Consider the following 26,740-nt stretch of genomic DNA (forward strand, 5'->3'; position numbering starts at 1 on the left):
GAAGCATCAAGTCACATGAATACAAGGTTAACATAGGCTACTCGCATGAATAAAACACTGCTGTACACCCAATCAGCACTGTACAGATGGCTAGTATTGCGAACAGTATTTCGCTGCTACCCAATGCCAGGTCAGACACTGCCTACTGTATACTCAGATGCAGTCTGAGGGGCACCATTGCGTACCATTGCGCCTGGTAATCCAATGGGACCAGGAGGCCCAGAAACCCCCTTTTCACCAGTAGGGCCATCTAAACCCTACAGAACAAGGAAAGGGGTGATAGTGATTCAAATGTTGTCAGTGTGTTCAAATCAGTGATTGGTTTTGGTTAATTTCCATATCAGAGTGTCAATTAATACAAAATAGACGATTACATTTTTTAAATCAGATGTTAAAAGTTAACATTAATCTTGAATGTGCCAAAACCGTTGACCAAATATATCACATACAGTTTTTTAGTTTTGTCTGGTTACCTACAGATTCTGGCTGTAAGGGCATGAAACTGCCGGTAATGAGGGACGCAATGCTGCCCATCCTTTCTCAGTGTCTACACACACAGACGATGCTAGACAATCACACAATTTCTCCCAAGCAGTTATTTAAAGGTTAATAAACCCACACATAGAGTGTGTTGATATGATTAACACAAATAATCATACAAGAATGGTGAAGGAAAAGTCTCGTAGACGCTGCAGTATTTGGGATGTGTTTTGGCTATATGGTATGATGAGTGTAGCCCACTCCACTGTCAGTACTGGAGTAGGTATATTACTGAAGCCTAAAAAAGGTTTCTAATTAGATAATACGAGGTACAATATGTGGTACAAAGAGCTAGCTCCAGTCCCTTTCTTCTGGGAATTATTATTTATTTAACTAGGCAAGTCAGTTAATGACAAATTCTTATTTGGCCTACCCTGGCCACACCCGGACGAGGAAAGGTCAATTGTGCGCCGCCCTATGGGACTCCCAATCACGGCCGGATATGATACAGCCTGGATACGAACCAGGGACTGTAGTGACGCCTCTTTCACTGAGATGCGGTGCCTTAGACCGCTGCGCCACTCGGGAGGCCAGATGACAGTGCTACTGTAGTGTTCTGGCTTTGGTGTGGGAGTGTGTGTAGTGTCTGGGGTTCCCCAGTTACTCACAGGTGATCCAGATGGGCCCATGTCCCCTTTATCTCCTTTGGTTCCGGAGAAACCCATCAGGCCCCCCTCCCCTCTGGGGCCTTCAGGGCCGGCTGGGCCAACAGGACCTGCCTCTCCAGGCTTCCCCCGAGGACCCTGACACACAAATTAGACATTGTTGCCATTGTTGTCCTTACTTTTATCATTATTGTCATCGCCATGTTGTTGTTGATGCTGTGTTTTTTCATACATGACAGGTTAACAATGCACATTTATACTGATGAATAGACAATAAGAGGGTGATCTGACCTTCTCTCCGTCAAGACCTGAAGGGCCTGGAAGGCCAACTTCACCCTTTGTTCCTGGTGTTCCGGGGCCCCCTTGAGGGCCAGGTAGTCCAGGTGGGCCCTGGATCGATAAAGAAACAGATCAGAATGACTTATTGAAAACATATGCTGTATGTCTAGTACTGTATTCATATTAGCAAACATTGTATTGGAATTACAGTGGCAAAATACAGTCAGCCTTTAAATGGTCTGTCGGACAACATGGCTGTCTTTCTGTTACAACGACCTGCATAAAGAAGGCCTATGCACTTCTAATGCATCATTAACAGACTTTAGAGATGTCCACTCACCATCAAAGGTACATTTCGAATATCCTAAGGAGAAAAAAACCCAATGTTAGAAGTCCTGTAACAATTTATAATACTTCATGAATCAAACAATTTACATAAGGAAGTAAATAATTGGTGATATACATTTTCATTGTTGATGATTTCTGATTTTCCTGGCTCCCCTGCTGCACCTGGAGGACCCTAAAGTTAAGGGAGAAAAAAATCAGATGTTTTGGTGCAAATCTCCCAAATCTCCTTTTGACATTAATGCATGCGTTATGACAGAGCCTGCACTTACTCTTGGTCCAGCTGGGCCATCAGATCCTTCTTCCCCCTGGAGGGTGATGAAAGGTATGACAGTTAACCTCTTTCCTTTCAATTATTAACCTCAACACAGTGTTCAACACTAAAAGGATGGGATCGAACGTTACTGTAGCAAATGAGAGGATCATGTTTAGTGATCATACATTTCCTGTTGTGCAAAAATGTCAACTGAGGTCATCTCACCTTGACACCTTGGTCGCCTTTGTCACCCTGGTAAAGAGAGCACATCATTTTAAGGGGCCCCCGTGATATTATTAAACCAAGGTGTATTTTTATAACTATTCTACAGCCTCTGTTTGGGTAGCTATAGTACCTTGAATCCGGATAGGCCTTGAAGTCCTGGTGTCCCTGGTTCTCCTTTGATGCCTGTCCCCGCTGCGCTGGGTTCACCCTTGTCACCCTGCCACAGAACAGAACATGGACAGAGTTGTTATAAATGGATCATTTGTGTACCTGTTTGACATTTTACTGCATTGTTAGGAGCTAGCTAGTAACATAAGCGTTTCACTGCACCCGCTATAACATCTGCTAAACTGTGTACACAGCCAATAAACGTTGATTTGATTTTGACAGTGTCATAAGTGACTGTGCAGGACAACACTTGCTCTAGTGTATAACACTGACACTGCCCCATTGACTGTGCCATTGATGGGAGTTCAATAGTGCAGCACTGGTTGGTCTCACAGAAGACACAACGGACCTACATGGATCTAAATCACAAAGTGAATGACATGAAAACATCCAACAGCACAGCCTCTTGTCCACAGCTTTAGATCTCAACCCCTCAACACAGGCACAAACTCAAATCTGCAAAAAAAAATCACAGCATTCTCCAACAAGATAATGTTTTCACACATTTGCAAACTCTCTGGAAACAGGAATGTGTGGGTCATGTTAGTTAATGACTTCTCTGAAATGTTCCACTGGCACATAGGACATGTTATGATGATGCCACACCACTGCAGTACAAGCAGCTATAGTAAGAAAGCCATTAAAGGCCCAGATGTTTCAGTCCATAAGTAATGCAAAGATCAAAATAATTATACAAAAACCTTTCTCCTCTGTTAGGCTACAGAGGAGAAAGCTAAAGAAGCAACTCAAGACGAATCACAGCTCTAGTGGGTCACAAAGACAAACAATGAGAAGATAATAGACAATTGACTTGATGGAGCTCTGGTTGTTATGGGAACACTCATGATTGACAGACACAGATCACAAACACAATGCCCATTCCAGGCCTACCCTGTAGCCCCTCTTTCCATGAATACCAGGTGTTCCAGGGGTACCAGCTTGACCCTTTACAGTGGAAGGAAGACAGAGTTTTAGTACCCAGATAAATATAGGCCTTTACACTCTGTGTTAGCCACACCATTTCAAGGAAATTACCTTTCTTCCAGGAGTACCTGGAAAACCTGGCTCTCCCTACGGTGCCAAGATGGCACAAAGGTCAAAGGTGGGGGAAATGAGAGAAGACAGAAATAGGGAAAGTTGTTATTCAGTAATGCTCTTTTCATCAGTAGCCATGCCACATCTTCCAAACAAGCATTTTTCATTCATTTTGTAATAGTCTGATACAGCATCGGGCCTGTTTACACCCATGTGTTTGTCAGTTTTCTTGGAAGAACAGAATTCCCTCAGTACAGCATGCAATGGGATCAATATTTGGAAAGGCATGTTGGAGTTGGTGCATTCTATGCTCGCATATAGCTGGTCTAGGTTTGGACATGGAACTGTCGCTGATTGTCATTCGTCAAGAGCTTCTAGCTCACCGCAAGCCAATTAACCCTAGAAATTGGTTGTTATAAATAGAAAAGGAACACATGATAGTTATTTAATTAATCTCTGTGTTTGCTCCCCTCTTCAATTGGCCAGCTTAACGAGCGGACGCACAGCGGATGATGTACGGTCACAGCTGTGACCACAGGACCCACATGGGTTTATAGCACTTATGGAAGGTTGTGGGTGCGCCCGAAATGGCACCCTATTTCCTATGAAGTGCACCACTTTTGACCAGAGCCCAGGTCAAAAGTAGTGCACTATATAGAGAATAGGGTGCCATTTGGGACACAATCCGTCTCTCTCGCTTGCTTTTACTATATCTACTTGGCTTGCTGAGACTCAAAAGTCATGTTTTAGACAGAGAGTTACGAGGGTGACTTGTAACTCTCGTAACATTTATGCCCCATTTCAAATTACTTATCATCAATGTCAAGATATGGTTCTTAAATCCAGATGAAGAACAACTATTGGACCTGGGAGTATTATTCAGAGCCAAAGAAAACATGCACTATTCATCATTGGTTTGACATGCATTTTAGGGAACATTTGGATTAGGAAATGCTTTGTCAGGCAACAATACAATCCAACAGAATACTGAGAAAGAAGGCTGGTAGTTCTTGAAGCATACAGTTTAGTGGCAGGTAACATACAGTTGAAGTCGGAAGATTACATACACTTTAGCCAAATACATTTAACCTTTTTGGGATAGGGGGCAGCATTTTCACTTTTGGATGAATAGCGTGCCCAGAGTGAACTGCCTCCTACTCTGTCCCAGATGCTAATATATGCATATTATTATTAGTATTGGATAGAAAACACTCTGAAGTTTCTAAAACTGTTTGAATGATGTGGCAGGCAAAAAAACGGAGAAAAAATTCAACCAGGAAGTGGGACATCTGAGGTTTGTTTTTCAAAGCTTGGCCTACTGAATACACATTGAGATATGGCTAAAGTTGCACTTCCTACGGATTCCACTAGATGTCAACTGTCTTTAGAAACTTGAATGAGGATTCTACTATAAAGGAGGGGCTCATGAGACCTCTTTGAGTCAGTGGTCTGGCAGAGTGCCTTGGTCTCATGACCGCTCCCGACAGAGTTACCTCTCGTTCCAGTGCTTTTCTTCAGACAAAGGAATTCTCCGGTTGGAACATTATTGATGTTTTATGTTAAAAACATCCTAAAGATTGATTCCATACATCGTTTGCCATGTTTCTAAAGGACTGTAACAGAACCTTTTGAGTTTTTGTCTGGACGAAGTGCCTGCGCCTCGTGAAGATGGATTACTGGGCTGAACACGCTAACAACAAGTGGCTATTTGCACATAAATGATGGACTTTATGGAACTTTATGGAACAAATCCGTTTTTATTGTCCAACTGGGATTCCTTGGAGTGCCTTCTGATGAAGACCATCAAAGGTAAGTGAATATTTATGGTGTTGTTTCTAACTTTGTTGACTCCAAAATAGCGGATATTCCTCTGGCTGTTTTGGGTTCTGAGCGCCGTTCTCAGATTATGCTTTTTCCGTAAAATAAAAAATAAAAAATCTGACACAGCGGTTGCATTAAGGAGAAGTCTATCTTTAATTCTGTGAATAACAGTTGTATCTTTTATCAATGTTTATTATGAGTATTTCTGCAAAATCACCGGATGTTTTGGAATCAAAACATTACTGCACGTAAGGTGCCAATGTAAACTGAGATTTTTGGATATAAATATGCACATTATCGAACAAAACATACATGTATTATCTATATTTCTGCTTATTGTGACTCCTCTCTTGGGCTGGAAAAATGGCTGTGTGTTTTTTTGACTTGGCTATGACCTAACATAATCATATGTTGTGCTTTCACTGTAAAGCATTTTTGAAACCGGACACAATGGGTAGATTAACAAGATGTTTATCTTTCATTTGCTGTATTGGACTTGTTAATGTGTGAAAGTTATATATTTCAAAAAAATATTTTTGAATTTCGCGCGCTGCCTCTTCAGCGGAATGTTGTCGAGGAGTTCCGCCTGCCCTAGAAAGGTTAAACTCAGTTTTTCACAATCCTTGACATTTAATCCTAGTAAAAATTCCCTGTTTTAGGTCAGTTCACCACTTTATTTTAAGAATGTGAAATGTCAGAATAATGGTAGAGAGAATTATTTATTTCAGCTTTCATCACATTCCCAGTGGGTCACAAGTTTACATACACTCAATTAGTATTTGGTAGCATTGCCTTTAAATTGTTTAATTTCAAATGTTTTGGGTTGCCTTCCACAAGCTTCCCACAATAAATTGGGTGAATTTTGGCCCATTCCTCCTGACAGAGCTGGTGTAGCTGAGTCAGGTTTGTAGGCCTCCTTGCTTGCACATGCTTTTTCAGTTCTGCCCACACATTTTCTATAGGATTGAGGTCAGGGCTTTGTGATGGCCACTCCAATACCTTGACATTGTTGTTCTTAAGCCATTTTGCCACAACTTTGGAAGTATGCTTGGGGTCATTGTCCATTTGGAAGACCCATTTGCAACCAATTCCTGATTGATGTCTTGAGATGTTGCTTCAATATATCCACATAATTTTCCTTGCCTCATGATGCCATCTATTTTGTGAAATGCACCAGTCCCTCCTGCAGCAAAGCACCCCCACAACATGATGCTGCCACCCCCGTGCTTCACGGTTGGGATGGTGTTCTTTGGCTTGCAAGCCTCCCCCTTTTTCCTCCAAACATAACGATGGTCATTATCGCCAAACAGTTCTATTTTTGGTTCATCAGACCAGAGGACATTTCTCTAAAAAGTACGATCTTTGTCTCCATGTGTAATTGCAAACCGTAGTGTCATGCACAAAGTAGATGTTTTTCTTAACTGACTTGCAAAAGCTATAGTTTGTTAACAAGAAATTTGTGGAGTGGTTAAAAAGCGAGTTTTAATGACTCCAACCTAAGTGTATGTAAACTTCCGACTTCAACTGTATATAAGGCATTCTCAAAAGTATTCATAGATCAACCAGTCTGGGGAGGAACAATCTGGAGGGAGGAAGATACTGGAGTGGCCCTATTATTTAATCTCAGATACACTGTATGGTTTATGGTCAGGGGCATACACTGTATGGTCAAAGGTCAGGGGCTACTTTCACATGGTGAACTACGTTCAACACTTGTTTCGCAGGCATTCCTGGTATACCAAAGTCCCTCTAAGAGATCACATTGATTATCAATAACTACAGTCACAGCATTCTCAAACAAGATGCGGGACAACACACATACAGTATTGCATGTTTGGGTTGACGAAACACACTGAAGCTCAAATGAAACATACTAATTGGAAGCACATCAACCAACCAAAACATACTTCTTTGTTTGCCATATCATGTTTTAAAGTAATGAAAACAAATGATCAATGTCCATGATCAAGATCCTTAAGAATAAACCCTGATTACATGAACAAATAAGAACAGAGACACAGGGAGGAGTGATAGAACGTCCCTGGCGGAGAGAGCAAAGGCGGCAGGCTGACTCCTAAGGGTCTGACAAAGGGGCAGGTGGCATCGCCCAATTTGGCAACCCCTACCCTCCTCTCCCCCTCCTGACCGACAGACACACAGCAAGTGCATTTCTGCTGGAGCCTCTGACAGGTGCTGTGGTTGGGGCTCACCACGAAGGGAGGGTGAGGGTGGTGCGTCAGTAGACTGCAGACTGTACTGGAGCCAGAGCCCGGCCCAGCTGCCCCATGAACGCTTTCACACCAACCTGTCAGGGGATCGAAACGTGGGGATAGAGTGTCCATCCGTTTCTGGGAAGATGAAAGCACCGGGCGGGCCTCCTGTCCAGAACCCTGACCAGGGTGGGATCAGGGCAGGTGAGCGGTGACGGCTCTAATCACATGGAGGGGCCCTCACGGGCCCCCAGCAAACACAGCACAGAAACAGGAAGCTTTGATCTCCTGCTTCTCCAATCAGCTCACACCATTCCTCCCATCTACTTAGCTATCCCTTCCCGTCACCGTCACTCTCCACCCCCTGGTTCTATTTTCACACCGGTGTGTGTGTGTATGATACTCCATGGGCGTAATCTGTCGACTGACATGCCTGCTGCTTGATTTATCAATACGCTAATCTCTTCATTGAAACGACGCGGACATGGCCTTTCCAGTTCAGAGGAAATGCCCTGAGGGTAACAGGGGAATAGATTCATCATCTGTTCAAAACAAAATGTAATGATCCCTCTGATACACCAGTAAAGAGGGCGTAAACAGTGTGAGAAACTGTAAGATGGCCTTAGAATGGCCACCGCAGCTACAAGCACTGTCAGAGTGGATCTGAGGCAAGTGAAAGGAATAATAGCACTAGGTAGGTGAATAGAGAGGCCTACTTTCTGTCTTCCTCTCAGTTCTAATGTGCTTTCCAGCTGTGTTGGTCTAGGGCTCTCTGATTTTGAGGGAGAGTGAGGGTAGAGGAAGGGAAGATCCCCATTCAGTCAATCAGACAGACAGTCTGTGTCTGAAACGCTAGGCTTGGCAAAGCCTACCTCCCCACACACCTCTTCCCCCCCTGTGTTCTGAGCACCACTGTCACCTTATCCTGTCTCTGGGTCTCTGTCGTCTGCTTACCTTGACAGGAGCGTCTCAGAGTGCCCACACAGCTCTGACCCAAGGGAGAGATGAAAAGCAGGCTTTTCTAACAGTCTAACAGGCTCATTAAATCAACCGGCCCTCTAGACCGGGGGAGAGACATCCGTCATTACAGGGCTAATGGCAAACCACTGTACAGTAATGGTGAGCTAGCCATTATAAAGGCGGAGCAGAGGAGAGCAGAGCAGGAGGTCTATGGCTGTCCTGTCTACTTCCTCTATGTCTAGCCTGGCATCTGTAGCCTGGCGACTGTAGCCTGGCTGTAGCCTGGCGACTTTAACCTGCTGAGTGAGGGCCTTGAGAGATATATAGCTCGGTCAGACTTGTGGTCGGCACCATGTGGACATTAACGATGATGGCCCATGCCACAAACCTTTACCTGTTCTTTTTATGACAATCTGGTTGTACAATACAGTAATCCTGATCCAACATTGTGAGTACAAATATAGAACAAAGTTCCCCTGGGCAGAGGCAAACCCCATATGCTAAGGTGAATCTAGTGCAGCTTTGAAGTGTATGCCTGCAAAAGCACTTTCTCTTTAGTATAATATTTTTTTTTGCCATTCCTCTCACAACCCACTGTGAGAGGAATGGCTCGAACACTGTTGCTGTGGATACCGTGTCTCTGCTAAAAGCACCCTTCCTTGAAGTGTTTTTCCCTCTCTTTCCCAATCCCTCCACATGTGGAGTCTAATGGGGGAAACACACGCCGTCTGCTACTACTGTGTCGGGCATCTCGGGACGAGGGAGCGGGAATGTTCACCATGGAAACGGGTGGGACTTAAAGTACGGCAGGGGGCTGACAGATAAGAAAACAAGTGGCCGTACTACATCAGTCGGTCACGTCACATAGAGGCCAGTGTCTATGAGAGACTGAGAAGGCCTGGGGGCCACATGTGTTCAAATCCCATAGGGGAATGGTGTGGTTGAGAGCAGCCCAGTTTTTGTTGTTGAAGCATTGAGGTCTGCAGCGATGGGCAAAACAGACGCATTTCTTCTGGAAGGCTCCTCCCACCAACATGTGGCGCCTTCTCTGACAAGGCGTTTTTCATTCTAGGATTGTTTGGTCTGTTTCTTTGATTGCACGACATGATGTATAAGATCAATCATCCGATGCACATTTGCCCACATATTGTGATGACTGAAATAAACGTTTGCCTTCTGATTTAGGAAAGCATCAACGGTAAGATCATTTAAAGACGATTTGCAATTTCAACAGCACAAACTCTATTAGGGTAAGTATCTTAAACAAGCAATAACAAACTCAAGTCAGACATCCACAGAGATCAAATTCTCTTTAAAATTCTTGCATTCGATATCTTGCCATACGAGGTGATATTGTCGAAAATAACTTCTTAAGATGCCACACTCTACATATGGCTTCCATTAGACCTTCCCTCCCATCTCCCCTATGAGACCTGTCTTCCCCTCATCTCCGTACAGTGTGGATGGAGACGACATCAGAAGGAAGACATGGGCAAAGCAATCATGCTATTTCAAATAGAGGAAATCAAAAGACAACCAATGGTACCAAGGGAAATAAGTATTCCACTCATCAGCATCTAAGCCTCTGGGCTCTGAGGCCTGTCATGGTGGTCCCTTGACTGAAGGGGGAGGTGAATATTCCACCCGACTAACCAGGAGGGAATTACACAGGAGAAGGCCGTGCCACTTGGGCTTTTTGAACTGGGATGATATCTCGACCAGACTCAGGAACCAGCCCAGGATTTGTCTATGTCTACAGATAAAGACTCCCGGTTTACTTTAGATATTAACAACCTGGCTGCTGTACACCCACTACCACATGTTTTCACTGGGAGGTTCCTCTCCTATGAGGCTTTTCGTGAGATAATTCAGCCCATTCATGAAAATATATTAACGGACCAAAGCCGGTGGGGTGTGGTCTCTGGGGTGCATTTGTGCCTCAGCAGGTGTTCGGGCTAAACAATAAGCTGCCAGAACTCCCACATTGTGTTTTTGACAGTCCGAGAAATTGACATTGAGCCTGTGAGACACCATTGCTCATACTACCTATCTAACCAACAACACACACAGAGAGAGAGAGAGAGAGGGACATAATAAGGCTCTTACCCTCAGCCCTAGGTCTCCCTTCAGTCCCTACGGAAGGAGAGAGAGCGACACAGATCAACACACAACAGTTACATATTATAAAGGATTCCTTTGATTTCTTTTTCAATACACGAACATACAGCTAGTCGAAGTTGAAAGGTAGACCCTCTCCTTCTGCCTCTGTAAATGTAGTTGCACTCCTGTAGAATGCCACCAGGTGGTGCAATAGACTCTGAAAGCAGTGGACTTGTGAACGAATGTTTGTCGCAGCTACAGAAAGGTATTGGACCTCCATAAGGAACAGGGTGCAGTGGGAACATGGGAGAGTTTGTATTTCAATGCCTTCACATTTCAGTACCTCAAACACCTCGGAACATCTAAAGTGCAATACAAACTTTCAAAGGGGTGAAATGCTCCTCATAAGAACATGGACATGGCCTTAGTCTTGGTCGTCCTCCGGGTAACCTGCTGTAGGGTTGACCAACCTGCTCATAAACCGGACCGAGCTTTTTGAGGCTCTGTCATGGGAAAACAGTGCGATTGAGGAAAACTGGAGTTTACAAGGCTATAACATAACCGGGAGCTTGGAGCTGTAGGTTCTTCCAGAGTTCCCCAAAATAGGGGTCAAACACAAGTCATTAAATGGCAATTGTCATACAGAAATATCTATTTTTACAAACTCGCCCAGTTTGAATCAAACTTTCAATATATCACTTGAGGTAGTGTACTAATGACTTTGAGCATGGATCATAGAGGGGCTGTGGTTTGCTGACAGCCAAACAGTTTGACATTGCCCAGATGGCTAAGACGTTTAACCTGCTCTAGAGGCTCGTGTGGATGTGACCCCGTTCTGTTGGGGGATGTGAGAGCCATGCAGGCTGTTGCGGTCTCTCTCTCCCTCAATCCCTCTTACACCCCCCCCCCCTCCCCTCCCTCTCTCTCTGTGCAGTCACACTGTGTGCTGGCTGAGCCCAGCTCACTGAAGGGCAGAGGCTGTGAGAGTGAGCCCTCCAGAGGAAGTCCATTAAGCCACGGAAAGGTGGAGAAGGACAGGCACGTGGAGAGTTTAAGAGGCACGGCTCTCTCCGCCCCCCACAGTACTTCAAAGCCAAGGTTAGCTCCGACAGCAGCCCAGTGGGAGAGAGTGTGTATGGGTTTGTGTGAGAAGAATGCTCCCTTGACCAATGATGGTATGAGACTGTGTCCATCCCTGGATTTCCTATTCAGTATAGTATAATACTAAAGGAGAATGTGAGAGCAGAGGGAGAAAGAGCCCATGTTTAGTGGGGAGAAAGGCTACAGTTGGGCCTGGGTATATAAATAGAATTAACTGTGAGTAGTTTAAGCTCTTAATACAAAACCTGGGCTATTTCAGAGAGGCAGGAAGTACACTGAGGTACAGGAATGGCTGCATGCTGATTTTTGATCCTGCTGATAGTGTGGTCAGTGGTACAGGTCAAATGAGACTGATCAACAGGTAATAATGTTCATAAAAAATACCTTGGGGCCTTCGGGACCAGCAGGGCCAACATCACCCTATGGAAGAAAGACACAGAGGTCAAACGGGGAGACACAGAATGAGAAAGAAGAGGGTGAATGAATGAATGAAAAGGCAGAACTGCAGACGACAGCAAGACAGATAGGTCACAATGATTTGTACAATCCACCACTCAGCAACTGGACTTCCTGTGACTTGTGCTAGAGAACACAGCCCATTGGTGATCGGCACATTCTCTGTATGAATGTAGCCATTCTGACAAGCAGCAAACAGAGTGTTTATTAGTCAAGTCGTGGGATGATTAAAGGAAATATCTTCCCTCTGGTTGTGCCTTAATCCCAGCAGGTGCTTGATAATAAATACAAAAGAATTCCACTACTAAAGGGAAAATAGACAGTCCTTACTTTTCCTCTATTGTGAAATACCTATAAATCATGCAAGGCACAATTTGTGAGTTTCTAGAGACCACAAATTCCAATTGAACTATGTGTTTAAACTTAAAATGAGATCCAAAGCCTACCTTTATTCCTGGCATGCCTGGCTCACCCTAAAATGACAAAAAGGTTCATATAAAGTCACTGTAACAAACAGCACATGTATAGTAGACACGCCTCCTCTTTCATTACATGGATGGGTCAACAAAAGAGTAAGCACTACTTTAATTCAATTTGGGGAGTTCAAAGACTGGTTTACAACCAGATGGCCATATCTTGCCACAGTCCAGTTGAGGGAAGGTATTCCTTGTTGTGAAAGCCAATCAAAAGATACAGTGCACACTTCTTTCAACTTCATGCTGTGATATGAACTTGGTTTAGTTTTTAATGGAGAAATTGGTTGGGCGAGCTGCTTAAAAAAAAAAAAATCCCTTCCTGTCTGTTTCCATGCTTCACAATCTAAATTCCCCATTCTTAATAATCCATGGCAATAAACAGGAGAAATATAGTCCTCTAGTCCAATAGCAACACAGAGAACAGGAATAAACACCCTGAAGGCTTCCCAACATGAACATCAGATACATAATGACTGGAAGCTCCACGTGACAATCGAGAGATATGGGCCAATCACGGATCATTTGCGTTTCATACGTGGAGCTATAAGTAGTGGTAATACGTGTCCACTTGTATGTAGTTTATGTATAATGGTGTTGATTATGGAGAATAGAAATGACATTTACCTTCATCCCTGGCAGGAGCTGGAGAAAATGGGAAAGGAAGATGAAGAAGTCACAAGCATGTCAATACCAAATTTCCATTAGGAAAATACATAAGTCCAGGAAATAGCAAGAGGCATAAATCAAACTCACCCTTGGATCTTTTCCAGGTTTTCCTGGTTCACCGGGTTTACCCTACATCAGATTAAGAAAAATATACATCACCGATACAATAATTTTCTGGGCAAACACTCATAGAATTTCCACTTCCATGGCCATAGCCTTTGCCTCAATGCAGTCGCTGGTCCAGTCCTGATTGTGGTGGTCAGCTGGCTGAGGGGACTCACCGGTGGTCCACTTGCACCGTTCAGTCCGGGGGTCCCTGAGGGGCCGGGAGGTCCTGGTGGGCCCTGAGCTCCAGGCTCACCCTGCTGAGAGACCTACAGTTACCATCTGCTACGTGATGCTAGGCCATGCCAACGCAACACATCAAAGCACTCCTTATACTGGGAGTTTTATGGCGGGCAATATTAGCAAGAATCTAGATGTTTGGAGAGAATACCACTTTGAGTTCAAATGAGGATATATTTGGTGTTTTTGTGTGCTTCAAATGGTTTATCCTGTCAAAACCAGTTTGTGTTTTCAACAGTACCAACTCATTGAAATAAAAAAGGCACCAGCTGTCTTTTCTGCAGCATCTTACGATCTCGACGTGACGTGTTAACTTCAAGGCACCAAAAGCGCCAACTGATCTCTCTTTAGTGTCACTCTGAGGAAACTCAACTGTGAGCCAGGGGAATTAACCAACACAAAATAGAAGACTAAACAAGATCAAGATGAACATATTTACGAGGAACAGATACGAAGAAGAAAGAGGCCTACACCTCAACTAACCATGTCTTGATATTCCAATGTCTAGAGAAACTTCATAATACACAATATTGGCCTTGAATTGAAACACTTCCTAATCACTGTGGAGTAGATGGCACCGTGTTTACAAGGAGCACGTCTTTAGCTCAAGCTGAGCTTCTGTGATCAGGCCGGACATCAAGGCTCAGATAACCCAGAACACATCCATCGACAATAAATCCATATTTTATCAATTCCATGCAGGACGGATGTGTGATTTATGATTTATGATCCAGGTGTACTTCCACTAAATTAACACATTCCGTTATGCTGATTCCAGGGGCTCATTTTAAACAGCAGAGCTCTAAGTCTTTAGTGTTGGATCTACCACAGTGTGTAGCATTGTCTCCAAACAAGGTATTCCATCCTGGCACAGAGAGACTGCACACCGGGGGAAACAAAATGGAGGAGGGATGCCAACAGAGGTCCACCTGTGCCAGGGGCCCTCTTTCTAACAGAGCAGGCTGGACTCTGGGCACAGGAAGGGACACTGAGGTCCTTTCAGAGGATTGGAGACTCACTTCCTGCCAGAAAAATGACTTTTCTTTCCTGTTCTTTTCATATCTTTGCTAAGGTTATGGAAATCATAGAAGTTAGGCTTTTTATGTTTGCCTAAAAAAAAAACATTTTCCCCACAGAAAAGCAGGATTTGTTGGACCAAGTAACAAGCCAATTTGGGATTTTTTTACATTTCATTCACCTTAATGGTATTTAAATTGGCCTTGAAGCCTGGGGCATTTACATAATCCACTTCATATACCCTCTATGGTCACGAATATGCTCAAAGTAAATAGTATTGATTTGTTTATTTTTGGGGTTCCAACTGTATCTACCAAGTGTATCTCAGACTCTATCCTTGTCCTCTTATCACAGAATTCAGGTTTGAGACAACCAGGTGCCATAGAGGGTTAACAGAGGATTACGGGGGGGTTGGCGGAGGTCGACGGCGGTTGGCATCCAGAGAAAGGCAGAAAGGGGCCGGAAGGGACAGAGAGAAATGTACCTTGAGGCGCTTTAGGATTAGAGGGTTTATTTGAGGCATGTTGCGCACGGTGATGGGCAACATCTGCTGAGGTCACAAAGCACAGGTGGCCAGCGGTGTAAGAAAGTCACAGGGCAACAAGTTCACCAGGAGGCCAGGGAAAGGAAACATGGCAGAATGAGAAGGGGAGGGGGGGGGTTGGGAAGGGAAGAAGAAGGAGAGAAATAGAAACAAAACATGAGCGTGAACAGCAAGAAAATGTCAAGGCAGGGAGAGAGGAGAGAGGAGCTGGGAGAGAGGAGAGAGGAGAGAGGAGAGAGGAGAGAGGAGAGAGGAGCTGGGAGAGAGGAGAGAGGAGAGAGGAGCTGGGAGAGAGGAGAGAGGAGCTGGGAGAGAGGAGAGAGGAGAGAGGAGCTGGGAGAGAGGAGAGAGGAGAGAAAGAAAGAGAGAGCGAGCGAAGTAACAACAGTGCAAATTAGGGGCCAGGAGTTGGTGTCAAAAGGGAGTGTTGATGTCCCTCGATGGTCAGATTGGATACTCATACCACGATATACACTACCTTACTTCAGGTCAAATACTGTACATGGTAATTGATCAGATAAAATGCTGCCAGTTTAAGCAATAAGCAGCCCCATTGGGTGTTTGTATAAAAGCAGCAGTTGAGTTATTTAGACATCAATCTCCCAGATCAACTGTACTCCTGCCCCCTGTCCTGTTGTAGCTGAGTGGAGATCAGGCAGGATTCAGTCTTGCCACAAAGAGAGTACAGACTTACTGTGGCCAATCCTCCAACACAGGGCTGTACAATACGCCGCTTCTGTTGAGATTCACCAACATTATCAAGTACAGCTTTAAAGAGGGCTACAATACGTATGGTCCCATTGCTTTCTCCATTCAAATATAGCAGAACCTGATCTGTACAACTTGACTACTTTTAACAGAGAGTATATATTTCCAACTTGATGGAAGGTATATTTCGGTTTTATAAAAAAAAGCTATGTCCCCACCATATTATCTGAAGTTGCCAAAGCAATGTTTCCGTGTCAAAGACGTTTGAAACTAAATTTAACATTTGAAACTAAATCACGAAAAATGATATGCTGAGGTATCAATGAGGAAATATGTACAATATGTGATTATTGATAAGTAGAGACAGGGACCATTGCAGGAGCTATCCACCGTACACACCCACATGCCGTAAGTTGCACCACCTTAAATTTCCCCAAAAAGTAGACGTAAAATGGCTTTTTGACACAAAACCATTTTCACCACATTCAGTGGCAATAGAGTAAAATACAGTATGTGCTGCATTTTCTGGCATTCAGAAATATAATGAATGAAAAGAGTTGAAAATTGAGGCCGATGTCTGTCATAATATGTCCACTCTGAATCTAGATAAACAGTGGACAGTGTGAGAACCAGGCCTGGTTTGGAGAACAGCACTACTCTACTGTAAACTGTTGACCCCATCGGTGGAGGACAGAGGCTTAGGGACGCCTGGGAGTGGAGCATTGGCTGTCTTCGCAGCACGACTGGGACACAGTTTTGGGGTCACCCACAAACCTTAAACGTCAGACTGGAAATTACAGCAGCCAGGGTATTCACTGGACGATCCAGTACAAAGAGGCTCTACACCCACATGGGCCACACACCCACATATAATAACTGTTGATATCTACGTCTCACTACTAAAAACACCAACCCCCTCCCCCCCCCCAGCTCCCCCTGTAGGACAAGTAGAACCACCCGCTGACAGGGACCTCCCATGCAGTGTGTGTGCCGGGGGCCCCCGAGACGTTTATGAAAACAATCCAATGCACGCACAGTATGGCGGGGGCACCAGCACAGGTTGAAGGTTTTAAACAACCCCAAATGCTCTGACCTTCTCCCTCTCAACTACACATTCTCTGCTATACTTGTTTATTTAGCCTAAACACATTGCAGAGTATATCAAATAAGCATTATTTCCCTACTGCTTTGAGTTGTTGTCATGAGCTCTTTGATTCTTACAGTATGCTTTACTGGGGGAAACAAGAGACTTCACAGAAGGCATTACATAATGGGAGGTTGAATTACATTGGAAATGGACATTGGAAATGGCTATCTGAACAATCCCTGAGCACACAGGAGAGTATTTTTCTTGGCACCCCCACACATAGACCTTCATCACGTAGTGTGTGCTCCAGCAGGCTACCAGTAATTGCCTTGTTTTCACTCAAACAGCCAAGCCCCTGAGAGAAGGCCTGATTTGCATAATGGGGCTGCCTTTCTCTAACAGTATGTGCTGCATGTGCTACACATCAGACTCATTTGTCTTGCCTCATTTTTTTCCCACACACTACCATTACAGTGCAGACCACACAATTAACTTGGTTTATGTCTGTACCTGTGAAGAGAACAATGTTATTTGCTACAGAGAACACATCACAGAGACTCCGACTCAGCATACAATTACATTTTAGCACCATCCACTGCGGTGCTACGGTAAGTGATCGCAGAGGGGCAACTTTCCCAGCAACAAAACGATCACAGTTTAGCATGGTCATCTAGAGTCACTCTATAAACATTCTAAGGTGTACATGAATTAATGTGAGATGATTCATTTACCCTGTGACTGTAGTCTCCACATAGGCCCTAGAGAGAGAGACGGATAGTGAGTTAGAGACTCCCCATTCAAACGAAAAACCTTGTCATTTTGTAATAAACACTTGTATGTTGGCTTACAGTCGATTATACCACTAACATTATGGGTGAATCCAGCTCTGACAGCTTCGGAAAATGTCACTGAAAAACTCACCTTTTCTCCTTTCTGACCAGATTCACCCTAGTAGGTAAACAGAGGTGAAGAAGGAGAGAGGAATGAGTGGAGAGAACAGATCAGTGTGAAGAGAGACAGACACATTAATCAACTAATGTCAAATAACAGAAAAGCTGTCAAAACCTGAAAGGGGAAAAAAACTTACTGGAACTCCTTTGGGACCACGTTGACCCTAAAAAGTAATAAACAGTACATCAATCAACAGATGAAAACCATGTTAAAACATAATGTTATCAAACTGTCAACATTTTATAAGTGCCACCTTTCATTTCAATGTATAATGCATGTGACAAAAGAGGATAAATGGTTTTGTTTTAAGAGGATAAATGGACACGAGGAGAATTCAACTAGATCCAACAGGCACACCAACCAAAGGGCTGCACCAACCACTTGTCATAGCCTGCTCTGCTCCGTTTGACTACACATCAAGGCCTGGGGAGAGCTGTCTAACATCTGTCAGAGGCGCAGGACTAGTTGATAAATGAACCCAGGGAAAGTGCACAGTTGGACACATCAAGCACACTCCATGACCGTGACCCTGGCGCATAGGAGTTCCATAAAGGCATTGTGGAGACTGGAAAGACATAATTTATGCATTTAACAGACTGGCCTTCGGTACCCGTTAAAATATTGTTTGACAGTTTTTGGGAGTGTGGGAGGAGAAGAAAAGTGGCTAATTAAATTAACATTAATCAACATTGAACATTATCCACCCACTTGGACCAGGACAGGCATGCCATTTGTGTTGGCCCAGGCCGGCTCCCTGCATGTGAGCTTCTGTAGGAAGGCAGCACTCCAAACACGCTCCGAGCGAAAGACAGCCGACGTGAATAACCCCTAATAAAACAAAGCCCCCTCATGATAACTCTCCAAGTCCAACAAAGAGTAATGGCTTTCTAACAGAGACACAAAGGCCCCTAAAACCGGCAGCTGGCCTGATAAAAGCCAGACCGCTGGCCTGGAGGACCAGACGTAGAAACAGCCTTCAGGGGCACCACAACCATCGTCCAAGAAGAATATAGTCTTTAGGTGAACTGGGTTTTATCTCCATTTAAAAAGGAGATTGGAGAGAAAGGTGATCAATAAAAGTAGGATTCAACCTCCTAGAGGAGATTTGTCCAGCGGTCACAGGGCTGGAGGTGAAGGGGTACGGGACGTTCAACAGTCATTGTGTCTCATTCAGAAGCCTCACAGGAGTCATGTGGGCCTATAACGATGTCAGAGTAATGGGATATATCATCTGTATCCCCTGACACCTAAGTGGAGAAATGTGTATATCTCTGAAGCCTAAATAAATCATTTTTGAGTGATCCTTTTGGAGAGGAGATATTTATGGTTAGCCTTTTATGCAACAATTGATGCTTTCTGTGGTCTGCCTGTTTTATTTGTGGTTCTTTTATACTGTATATTTAGAGGTGCATTTAAGTGTTCCCAAAGAATTTGACTCTCGAAGAATTGGAATCACCATATGCATGAAATGCACAAGTCAACCGATTGTTTGCCTTTGCTCCTTTGTGCTTTATCTCGGTCAGTTTTACCTCTGATTGAGAACCCGAGAGTGGATTGCAGCTGAAAAACCCATCTAGTTAAATACGGCCAGACATTCTCCCTGTCACTTAAAACAGGCAACCCACTGCTAGACCATTACTCCCCCCACAAAAGAAAATCAGGCCACAACAGTGTTTTCCCAATGGATTTAGTGGCTACACTTAGGGCACAAGGTAAACAACCTGCTATGAGGTTCACTTGGATAACAAATGGTGCTTAAGCAGAAATGACCGATGTGCACGTTTATGGTGATCACATTTGTAAGGCATTCAAAACGCATAAAGACAAGGTTTGAGTCCTTTGGAAGTGCAGGAGTGTATGTCTACACTACAGACTGCAAAATGCCAACAGTTTCACATGAACTGCAAAACTGTTGTAAAACGATGCTTACCAAGTCTCCTTTCAAGCCGTTCTGCCCCTGTGTGTGCATAAAAGAGTGAATGCATGTGGTAAAAGAATCAAATCGATTTCTACAGCTCCGTCTCTTTGAATTTCTTGGGGTTTTGAAATATAAATAACACTATTACCTCCGTCCTATAATAACAATAATGATACTAATAGAGATTTTATTACAATCATGACCCTAATCATTATGAACTTAATTATCCTCATCATCATCATCATAAGGTGGTAGATTCTAGGCTCTTAAAGTACTTCAATTATTCAACATTTGTCAGAAATGGGGCGAAACTCACGGGCTTGCCGTCCAACCCAATCGGACCCTAGGATCAAAAAAGAGGGGAAGACATTTCAACGCAGGTTATAAGCAGTCATAACGCACATGGCTGCACAGACCATGGCACTGACATGAACCTACTTAAGGAAGGGAAGAAAGGTATTTCCAGGTCAAGAAAAAAAAATGGAGAATAGAGCATGTTTTGTTTTCAAACTTGACACAAAATGTAAAACAAGCACGTTAAAACGCAGAGAGCTTGGAACTACAAGGTTCTGCATTTTTGTCAAAATAGAGTTATTGACATAGCCTTGTCCTGTTCAATATTCTCTACCTATATAGTCCTCTAAATACCCCAATTCATGTTGATACGTTCAAAATAACACAACAGAACAATTGCTGACCCCATTCAAACCAATGAGGCTTTGGGGAACTTTAAAGCCAATTATATCAGAACCATTTTTTTGCAGATAGAACCTTATAGTCCTGAGCTCTCGACATAAAGAGCAAGCTTTGTTATTGGACATGGTGCTATTCCTGATTAGGAGGCATAAAGGAGACAGTAGAATGGCTGCAGATTTGAATAAAACAAGACCAATAATCAAGGCACGTATGCACTTAACCAGCCAGGGAATCTCGGTTAAGCCAAAAGTAAAATCTCAAGTAATTTGGTCAACTTCGTGTTTACGCAGAATCTGCTCACAGGAGATTACCAGCCAGGAAACATCTTATTTCTAACGTTTTGACATTTGGGAGCTTCGACTACATAATAAAGCGCCACTTGCAAAATAGTAACCAAAACATTAAAAACACAGATTATGAAGACTTAAAGACTGGGGAAGCTGCAAAGTCTTACCGGGAAGCCTGGGAAGCCTCTAGTTCCTGGCTGTCCCTAAAGTGAATCAGAAATAGATGTTGAGTTAGAGGGATTCTTATTCTGCTGGAAGATTGAGGTGAAAATCTGGTGAAAGAGGGTCAGCGTGAGAGGGTGCCATTTTTCTCTTCCATAGTAATACTTTTGGGCAGAGCTGTAATTGACCTTGACAGGGCGAGTGCTACCGCAGACTACCGGGAGAGCCTGCTGTGGGAGTTATGGAGGGGAAACCAACTGACTCTCAAAACAAAGAGGAAATAAGAGGGAGAAACCCAACACTGAAAAGTCTTAGAATAATGAAAGAAACAAAGGATGGCTCTTTCTGATCGAATCAAGATTGACTGCGAATGAGAAAAAGCCAAATAAACTGAATGAGTAAATGTCAATAATGATTCATGAAAAGGCTTTGGTTGAAGACATTCTGTACTAGGTGTGGATATGCTACACGGCCTGTGGGACTAGAGGAAGCCATTCAATATCCCAGGAAAAAGAGAGGGGGGCAGTAAAGACAAACTGGGAGAAAATGACAAAGAAGAGGTGAACTTTCCTAATGAAACAGGTTATATGTCTGAGACCAGACTGACTAGTTGTTGGAGGCTATGCATGTTTTTCCTTCGAAAGGGATTGTCTGTGTTGAAAAGACAGTTAAGGACATGGCTTATGACATGCTTTGCACATGAACCTTACAGACAATCTAGAACACTGATAAAAAAAAAAACTATTCACAATATGGGACCATTTTCTCTCAATCTTTCTGTTGTTTTGTGCTTGAACGTGCAAAAAGTGTTGAGCTGTATGTATGGTCAACTGACTTTATCATTGGTTTATTTTATTTATTTATTTTACTAGGAAAGTAAGTTAAGAACAAATTCTTATTTTCAATGATGGCCTAGGAACAGTGGAGTAACTGCCTGTTCAGGGGCAGAACGACAGATTTGTACCTTGTCAGCTCGGGGGTTTGAAATTGCAACATTCCGGGTACTAGTCCAACGCTCTAACCACTAGGCTATAGTTATATTTATTCATCCTGGTGCTTTTCATTGACTACAGCTCAGCCTTCAACACGTATTTGATCCCATATTCCTTGCACACAATGACTACATCCAACTTGTGACTCTACACATTTGTTGGATGCTGTTTGTTTTGGTTGTGTTTCAGATTATTTTGTGCCCAATAGAAATGCATGGTAAATAATGTGTTGTGTCATTTTGGAGTCACTTTTATTGTAAATAATAATATAATATGTTTCTAAACACTTCTACCTTAATGTGGATGCCACCATGACTAAGGATAGTCCTGAATGAATAATGATGAGTCAGAAAGTTAGACACACAAATATCATTCCCACCAAAAAAGTATGTTATTGTAATGCTGAGGTTAGCATGTCTTTGGGGTATGATATATGTGCGTCTGTAAGTTTCTGATTCGTCATTATTCACAATTAATTCAGGACTATCCGTAATCATGGTGACATCCACAGTAAACTAAAATGGGGAGACAATGTACAAAAAGCACTGTCATTTCTAAACGGCTCACCCGATATGGATGGAAATACCTTCAAATTAAAACTGACAGTTTGCATTTTAAACTTATCGTCATTGCATCATTCCCAATCAAAAGTGCTGGAGTACAGAGCCAAAACTAATACAAATATGTCACTGTTCCAATACTTTGTAGCTCACTGTACATTTTGTATTGTCGACATAGCTCATCCTACATATCTACTGCTGTACATACCTTTTTCTTATTTATTGTCTATACTGTCTATACACACACCACATATTTATATTCCAGACATTGCTCGTTCTGGTATTTCTTAATTTTTTGTTCCTTCTTCATTTTTACTTCGTTTTTACTTTCTTGGGATTATTTGTGTTTCAGTATTGCACTGTTAGAATCTGAAACAACTTCATGGATCCTTTCCCTTTGTTTCCCTGTGGTCAGGTTGCAGTAGAACAAGGTCTTGTCTAGTCATCTGTGAAATGACAGTGTGCAGGACACGGGCAGATAACAGGCAGCCTGGCTACCCAACCACATCGCTCTGGCCAACTAATGTTTCTCCTCCCCGATGAGTCTGTATTTGCGTCCCTCCCCGACGATTTCTAGAATGCGAACACATTCTGACCGTTCTGAGTGGTCCCAGAAACCAATGGGTTGGGCCAGAACCGGCCTACGTGACGATGTTATCAACTTTGATACTCCTATTGGTTACAGACGATCCAATTGCGAATGAGTTTGTTTTGTACAACGCCACTCATTTTGCAGTCACAAAAACAACTTCTAGGATGGCAGGGTGAGTCGTCATTCCAGATAAGAGGAACCACCTGGCCAACCTAAGCTGTAATTTCCACTCTTTTCTCTCCACCTCGCCACCAAATCCACTCCCTCTCCCTTTCCTAAGGTCAAGAGTGAGTCTCTCATATCGACCTCACCTGCTGTGGGAAATCACCTTTTAAGTACCCTTGCTTGACTGGTTCTCTGTGTACTCCTTCACTCTCCTGCTGTGCTTTACTTCCTTTGTAGCCTGGTGTTCATTAGAAATGCCTTATTACCGGCCAGGGTAGTGGGCACACAGGTATGTAGCTAATTGTCAATTGGGAAAACAGATGTCTGGTCCTCCTGAGTAGCCAGTTTATTGGCTCCACAACAAGGTACTGTAACCCCGCAGTCCAAAAACCAGGGCGGAACAAGAAAACCTCTAAATAAAACATGTCCAATTCTTCACAGCATAATCAAAAAGGAAATTGCAAAAGTGAGGTCCAACACAGTAACCCTTTTGTCTGTCTACTGATAAAAAAAAGAAGAGAAATGGAGAAGAAAGGAGTTGAATCAGGATAAAGTCTTATTTTATCTCACGAACATCAATTATTTAATACAATAGGGACCATTGGGTTCTGGTGTCTGGAATACTTTATTAAGAGGTATAGGAATGTTTTCACTTCTCATGCTGAGGAAACACGGAATGATCCAGATTACAGCCAAATCGAAGCTCTGGTTTCCTCAGAAAATGCCAAAGTACTCTCAAACAACCTGTAATTATCAGTCTTCAATCTCCATTAGCACGGTGGTGGACAAGCTCAAGAACTTGTTCTGGAAAGTCCTGACAGGCAAACATAGAATCTCTGGTATTTGTGCTACAGTATGTGGTCATGGGTATAGGGTTCACAATATATACTCTTCATGTTGACAAATTCATGACATTACTATCATGCCAGGCTTATTCAGAGTGAAAGGTCATGAGTCATTGAACTGAAGACTTAAAGCGGAAGTGAACAGTACAGGTCATGCACAGTATTATTAGTTGTAGGAAGAAGTGATGACACTTACAGGAGATCCTCGTGGCCCAATGATGGACAGGCCTGGCTCCCCTGGCGCTCCCTATGGACAGACAGACAGACAGACATTGAGAAGATGCACCAACAGTGGAACAAAATAATACCTCTCTCAAAGTGTTAGTCAGCTCACCAGATGTTCTCCTTAGTAATTCTGTATAATATGCACAACACTCAAATGAATACAAATGGTAAATTAGGAAAATTATTTTTAAAATACCATCTGTAACACATATAGCAAGTCTAGTTCCTACACACACTTAATCTTTCCCACATTTTAAGGAAACAAGCCTAAGAGCAAAAGTGTTCTTATTTCTATACATTTCCAGCAAAGTCAAAAGTTCTCATTTCAGAGCCATACTTTAAACCTTGACAGCAGTGCTCAGAAGGTCAGCAGCACTGCTGTAAAAACAGAGGAAAACCCTCTGGGCTCCTTTGGCACAAAGTGGGTGATTTGCACAGTGTCAGCCCCATCCATACAGACCTACGGACCCTTCCAGCAAAATCTCAGAACCCATTGGGGCCAGACAGGGCCTGCTCGGGTTTCCAGCACTTTCCCTAATTAGCATTCTCCCTAGAAACCTTATCACTGGGACATCTTTGATAGCCCAACCAGCCATCATAAACCGCAGGTGATTTTAACGTTCCTCAACAAATGCCTACTGGGGAGGGGAGGGGAGGAATTTGTTTTCACACTCAGGTTAGGTGGGTTTGTCACCTCGCAGTGGTACTGGAGAAGATGGACTGATGGTGCCTGTGCCTCACAGTGGCCAAAAGGCAAACCATTAAGAAAAATGGTTTGCTACAGTGCAGAGGTCTACAGTTACTCCCATCGTACAGAGATTCACCAAACTGGACAAATGAAGATCTACATACAGTGCATTCGGAAAGTATTTAGACCCCTTGAAATGTTCCACATTTTGTTACATTACAGCATTATTATTTATAAAATAAAGGGAACACTTAAACAACACAATGTAACTCCAAGTCAATCACACTTCTGTGAAATCAAACTGTCCACTTAGGAAGCAACACTGATTGACAATACATTTCACATGCTGTTGTGCAAATGGAATAGACAACAGGTGGAAATTATAGGCAATTAGCAAGACACCCCCAATAAAGGAGTGGTTCTGCAGGTGGTGACCACAGACCACTTCTCAGTTCCTATGCTTCCTGGCTGATGTTTTGGTCACTTTTGAATGCTGGCGGTGCTTTCACTCTAGTGGTAGCATGAGACGGAGTCTACAACCCACACAAGTGGCTCAGGTAGTGCAGCTCATCCAGGATGGCACATCAATGCGAGCTGTGGCAAGAAGGTTTGCTGTGTCTATCAGCGTAGTGTCCAGAGCATGAAGGCGCTACCAGGAGACAGGCCAGTACATCAGGAGACGTGGAGGAGGCTGTAGAAGGGCAACAACCCAGCAGCAGGACCGCTACCTCCTCCTTTGTGCAAGGACGAGCACTGCCAGAGCCCTGCAAAATGACCTCCAGCAGGCCACAAATGTGCATGTGTCTGCTCAAACGTTCAGAAACAGACTCCATGAGGGTGGTATGAGGGCCCGACGTCCACAGGTGGGGGTTGTGCTTACAGCCCAACACCGTGCAGGACATTTGGCATTTGCCAGAGAACACCAAGATTGGCAAATTCGCCACTGGCGCCCTGTGCTCTTCACAGATGAAAGCAGGTTCACACTGAGCACATGTTACAGATGTGACAGAGTCTGGAGACGCCAGTGGAGAACGTTCTGCTGTCTGCAACATCCTCCAGCATGACCGGTTTGGCAGTGGGTCAGTCATGGTGTGGGGTGGCATTTCTTTGGGGGGCCGCACAGCCCTCCATGTGCTCGCCAGAGGTAGCCTGACTGCCATTAGGTACCGAGATGAGATTCTCAGACCCCTTGTGAGACCATATGCTGGTGCGGTTGGCCCTGGGTTCCTCCTAATGCAAGACAATGCTAGACCTCATGTGACTCGAGTGTGTCAGCAGTTCCTGCAAGAGGAAGTCATTGATGCTATGGACTGGCCCTGCCCGTACCCCAGACCTGAATCCAATTGAGCACATCTGGGACATCATGTCTCGCTCCATCCACCAACATCACGTTGCACCACAGACTGTCCAGGAGTTGGCGGATGCTTTAGTCCAGGTCTGGGAGGAGATCCCTCAGGAGACCATCCGCCACCTCATCAGGAGCATGCCCAGGCATTGTGGGGAGGTCATACAGGCACGTGGAGGCCACACACACTACTGAGCCTCATTTTGACTTGTTTTAAGGACATTACATCAAAGTTGGATCAGCCTGTAGTGTGGTTTTCCACTTTAATTTTGAGTGTGACTCCAAATCCAGACCTCCATGGGTTGATAAATTTGATTTCCATCGATAATTTTTGTGTGATTTTGTTGTCAGCACATTCAACTATGTAAAG

General features: G+C 43.7%; 1 protein-coding gene across 23 annotated transcripts in view; it reads right to left on the reverse strand.

The window, feature by feature from the left end:
- The window catches only part of LOC109889887 (collagen alpha-1(XIII) chain-like), a 113,872-nt gene that overhangs the window by 20,423 nt on the left and 66,709 nt on the right, over window positions 1–26,740 (reverse strand). For 14 of the 23 annotated variants that reach the window (XM_031823434.1, XM_031823438.1, XM_031823430.1 and 11 more), the window contains 24 exons: window positions 24,309–24,359; window positions 20,964–20,999; window positions 20,130–20,156; window positions 19,826–19,852; window positions 18,032–18,058; window positions 17,866–17,892; window positions 17,676–17,702; window positions 15,090–15,155; window positions 13,525–13,608; window positions 13,331–13,372; window positions 13,202–13,219; window positions 12,548–12,574; window positions 12,030–12,065; window positions 10,551–10,577; window positions 3,454–3,489; window positions 3,310–3,363; window positions 2,381–2,467; window positions 2,251–2,277; window positions 2,042–2,077; window positions 1,888–1,944; window positions 1,765–1,788; window positions 1,437–1,535; window positions 1,149–1,283; window positions 186–257 (listed from right to left, as the gene is read on the reverse strand). In XM_031823434.1, coding sequence (XP_031679294.1) covers window positions 186–257; window positions 1,149–1,283; window positions 1,437–1,535; window positions 1,765–1,788; window positions 1,888–1,944; window positions 2,042–2,077; window positions 2,251–2,277; window positions 2,381–2,467; window positions 3,310–3,363; window positions 3,454–3,489; window positions 10,551–10,577; window positions 12,030–12,065; window positions 12,548–12,574; window positions 13,202–13,219; window positions 13,331–13,372; window positions 13,525–13,608; window positions 15,090–15,155; window positions 17,676–17,702; window positions 17,866–17,892; window positions 18,032–18,058; window positions 19,826–19,852; window positions 20,130–20,156; window positions 20,964–20,999; window positions 24,309–24,359 — 1,149 coding nt within the window. Of the gene's footprint in view, window positions 1–185; window positions 258–1,148; window positions 1,284–1,436; window positions 1,536–1,764; window positions 1,789–1,887; window positions 1,945–2,041; window positions 2,078–2,250; window positions 2,278–2,380; window positions 2,468–3,309; window positions 3,364–3,453; window positions 3,490–10,550; window positions 10,578–12,029; window positions 12,066–12,547; window positions 12,575–13,201; window positions 13,220–13,330; window positions 13,373–13,524; window positions 13,609–15,089; window positions 15,156–15,843; window positions 15,886–17,675; window positions 17,703–17,865; window positions 17,893–18,031; window positions 18,059–19,825; window positions 19,853–20,129; window positions 20,157–20,963; window positions 21,000–24,308; window positions 24,360–26,740 lie in introns of all 23 variants that reach the window. The other 9 variants (XM_020481671.2, XM_031823450.1, XM_031823433.1 and 6 more) reach the window with 8 other exon arrangements.

The sequence above is a fragment of the Oncorhynchus kisutch genome, linkage group LG4 (assembly GCF_002021735.2).
Source record: "Oncorhynchus kisutch isolate 150728-3 linkage group LG4, Okis_V2, whole genome shotgun sequence".
Classification (NCBI taxonomy): domain Eukaryota; kingdom Metazoa; phylum Chordata; class Actinopteri; order Salmoniformes; family Salmonidae; genus Oncorhynchus; species Oncorhynchus kisutch.